At 38.8% G+C, this 4,152-nt stretch overlaps 1 protein-coding gene across 1 annotated transcript in view; it reads right to left on the bottom strand.

The window, feature by feature from the left end:
* Myh15 (myosin heavy chain 15) overlaps positions 1-4,152 on the bottom strand; it is a 148,018-nt gene that overhangs the window by 103,485 nt on the left and 40,381 nt on the right. The window contains exon 12 of the mRNA XM_021209387.2: positions 3,159-3,277. Coding sequence (XP_021065046.1) covers positions 3,159-3,277 — 119 coding nt within the window. The remainder of the gene's footprint in view (positions 1-3,158; positions 3,278-4,152) is intronic.

Here is a 4,152-nt window from a genome sequence, read left to right as displayed (position 1 = left end):
AGAAGAAGAAGAAGAAGAAGAAGAAGAAGAAGAAGAAGAAGAAGAAGAAGAAGAAGAAGAAGAAGAAGAAGAAGAAGAAGAAGAAGTAGTCAGGACCCAGGCCCTGCCCCCAATATACTGAGTCTGAAGAATAATACTATTCCCACATTCACCCCAGCCAGTTGCTATAAAATTCTTTTATGTCATTTAATGGGAACATAACTGCCCTTAATACCTGATGTGTCTTTTCCTCATGTCATGTATAAATTTATAACCGGCACTTAGCAAGAAGTCTGTTAATTCAGTTCAACTATGGTCCCTTTTCCATGATATCATCTCTTAGAAATGTGTCCTCTTTCCCCATTCTTGACCTATAAATTCGTACTTACCATGGCTTGTGTCCAAAGTCACCTTCCTGCTGCAACATCTTTATTACAACAATCCTGAAGAAAGTCTCCCTCATTGTCTAATAAATATTAGACTATTTCTTTTTTTAATGAACTGTGTCCAATAAAGTTTCTAAAGTGTTAATATTTAATATTAAACATTTATAATACCTAAAACATGCTTGGCCATTGCTAATGCTGCTGGTTGATAAAATGAATGACTACTAGCAACCACCTACCTTTCCAGCAGTTCCATCCCAATATTACTCTTAGAGACTCTGGAAAATTATGACTTCCAACTGTTTTATTATTTTCATTCTCAGTGTGTTCCTCACCTTTGTAGATCAAGAATGACCTCAGGGAAAAATCATCTTGGCATAGATTTTCCTGTCATGGTGAGGCTAAGAAAATTCTCTTTTACTGTCTCAAAGATGTAGTTTGTTTTTAATTTTGAAAAATCACATACTAGCTTTCTTAACTAGTTCTATTAAAGTAAAACCTGAGTTGCAAATTAATCCCCTGTAGTACACTATTTTAAGAGGTGGCTATGTCATTACAGTCTTCATACAGGCTCATTAGTTATATAAGAAGAAAGACCTAATCTATAGTCACTGCATATCATCCACTCATGTTATGGTGGATATCTAAGAAACAATGACACTGACAAACACGTCTAATCCTAATGCTAGGAAGTAGCTCAAATACTTCTGATTGTATGACTCAACTTCTACCCAAGTTAATTATTTTAACACTTATAGAGTACCTGCCAGTTTACAGAGCACTATGCTAAATGCTGGACATAATCCATGGCCTTAAAGGTCACCAAGGTTACCTTAAATGTTTTCTTAAATAAAATGTCATAAAATTCCTGGTCTGCTTACTAATGAGTAGTATAAGACTAGAAAAAATAAACATCTCTCTCTGACTCTCTTTGTCTCTCTGTCTCTGTGTCTCTCTCTGTCTCTGTGTCTCTGTCTCTGTCTCTCTCTCTCTGTCTCTCTCTGTCTCTCTCTGTCTCTGTCTCTGTCTCTGTCTCTGTCTCTGTCTCTCTCTCTCTCTCTCTCTCTCTCTCTCTGTGTGTGTGTGTGTGTGTGTGTGTGTGTGTGTGTGTGTGTGTGTGTGCGCATATGTTTTTGTTTGTGTTTGTGTGTGTGTGTGTGTGTGTGTGTGTGTGTGTGTGTGTGTGTGTGTGTGTGTGTGTGTGTGTGTGTGTGCGCATATGTGTGTTTATGTCGGGGTTTGTGTGTGTGTGTGTGTGTGTGTGTGTGTGTGTGTGTGTGTGCGCATATGTGTGTATTGGCACTGACAATTAAATCTATGCTAGGCAACTATTCTATTACTGAGGTACATCTCCAGTTAAACAGTCAGTTACAAAACCATCATTTTCACTATTGGACTTAAGTTTAAAGATGGTATTAGTAGTGTAAAGTAGATGAAACATTTTCCTTACCCCCTTGTAAACTCTGACACTGTCCTAATTTTGTCAGTGAGGCAGAAGGTAATTCCAATGATGTTCAAGCCTGCTCTAGCCTTCACATATCCAGTCTATCAACTATATGTAGTGTATTTTTTGTTATTGTTTTTGTATTTTGCTTTTGGGGGGTCAGGGGGATAGCCTCAAACTAATTCATCCAAAGATGATCTTGAATCCTGATTCCTAACCCCTGCCACCTGAGTGACTCCTAAGTATCAAAAATGTCTAATACTAGGATGTGTGTGTGTGAATATGTATGAGTGTATATATGCATGTGCATGTATGTGTGCATATATGTATGCATGTATGCAGGTATGTGTGTGAGAGTGTGTATGCATGTGTGTAAGCATGTGTATATGTGTATATATGTGTGCTTATGTGTGTATGTGTACATTTGTGTATATGTGAATGTTATGGGTGACAGAGACAAGGTTATGACTTTACTATAACATTTCTCTTTCTAGAAGAACCACATTCATCACCTCTCCTATAGTGAGGATACAATCTGACAAATTCTCATCAATGGACATGAAGGAATGTACTAATACCACTGCCCAAAGTTGATGCGGGAGAACTTCCCTTCACAAATGCCTTTTTTTCCCTGTCCACAATGTCACAGGCTGTGGGTTCAAAATTACATAAGAACATAATGCAATGATTTCTTACAATAGGTACTAAACTTGGTTTGGGTAAGAGAACAAAATTTTGTTCCCACTGAGATTTTGGAGTATATGCATATCTACAGCATATCCTGTCTGATACTGACTAATGTATAGAACAGACATAAATTATTCTTAAATGTGCTGTTATACTTAAATTGCCCCTGGTGCATGAGGAAAAGCCTAAATACAGCAATTGTCAGAACATTTGCCATTTATACCAAACAAAATCAACATAGACTTCTGTCTTTCATGTATGCTTCCAACTTCTAATGTTATCTTCAACATACACACTGAAACCCCTTCTCCACTAATGTAACCGCATGTCAATTAGAATAAGAAAGTGGAAATATAAGGTATTTCGGCTCCATATGACTCATGTCAATACTCTACAGTTCTGAAAGTTTCTTAGCTGGACAAGCAATATATAAATAACAAGTAAAGTGTTACCTAAGGGAGAATTGTCAAAATACTCAGCATAGTCCCTTACCACTGTAACATCTTTCCTAAGAACATTTGAAGTACTCATCATAGTAGCCCCCTTCACTACTTTCACAGAAACTGTTATTGCTAACATTGTCAGTTGAAAACATGTAAATATTATATGTGTAAAATAAGTGCATGGTCACACAATCACAGTGCCCTCAAATCTTACCTTACCTGTTGTAGGTTTTGACTTCTGGTAACATATTCATTACCAACTTTGATTCTAGGATATATTAGGCCTTTTAACAACTCAGAAGTGTTAATGCCCATGAGGAAAGCAGCTTTATCAGCATCTGGTCACAAAAAAGGAAAGATGTCAATAAGGGAGAGAAGAAAAGAGGAGACAAAGAATAAGAGAGGGTAGAAAACACTGTTGAAGTCATTCCATCATGGACAAAATACTCTGCTTAGAAGACAGAAGTGCATTTAGATCAATGTAAAAATATAAATTGCAGCTTTCAAATAAATAGTTGAATGTTAAATGAAAGAATCTACTTCTTGCAGATACATATTGAACCACACTGAAGCACCACTTAAAGGTCGCTCAGAATGGCTCTTGTTAAAAGACATTGGTGAAATTCATAGGCTACATGGCCTTAAAGAAAACAGTCTGGAGTGCGTGGAATTGGCAGACACCCCCATGGTCCCTAGCGGACTTAGGATCACTGGTGAGTAGAACACAACTTCTGCTCCAATCCAATCACGCACGGGACCAGAGACAGCACTAGGGAAGCAGAGAACCAGCCTGACCAGGGGCACAAATCTCTTTCGGTCTGTGCCAGCACCAGGTCACCTAGGGCGCAGATTCAGTGGACACCCCCACGATCCCTAGTGGACTGCCAAAGCGATCTTAGGATCACTGGTGAGTGGAACACAACAGCTGCTCCAATCCAATAGTGACAGGCGTGTGACAACAGGAACAAGGACATCAGAGTCTTTCCTGACCAGAGGCTCAGGTTCTTTTTAATCAGTTCAGGTTTACCTTGGTTTCAAACAGACCAGATGTTCGATGTTCCTCAAAGGAGACACCACTTCCACGCACTGTAACATGCCCAGGATCTTAGGACAACAGGATCCCAGGATAACACAGATGGGTCACACTAGTATTTGAGTGTCTCAGAGGAGCTTGACTGCCAAGAACTCAGACACACCCAGAATCTCAGGTTCA

Source organism: Mus pahari, chromosome 12 (genome assembly GCF_900095145.1).
Source record: "Mus pahari chromosome 12, PAHARI_EIJ_v1.1, whole genome shotgun sequence".
Taxonomy (NCBI): Eukaryota; Metazoa; Chordata; class Mammalia; order Rodentia; family Muridae; genus Mus; species Mus pahari.
This window is presented reverse-complemented; position numbering and strand designations above follow the sequence as displayed.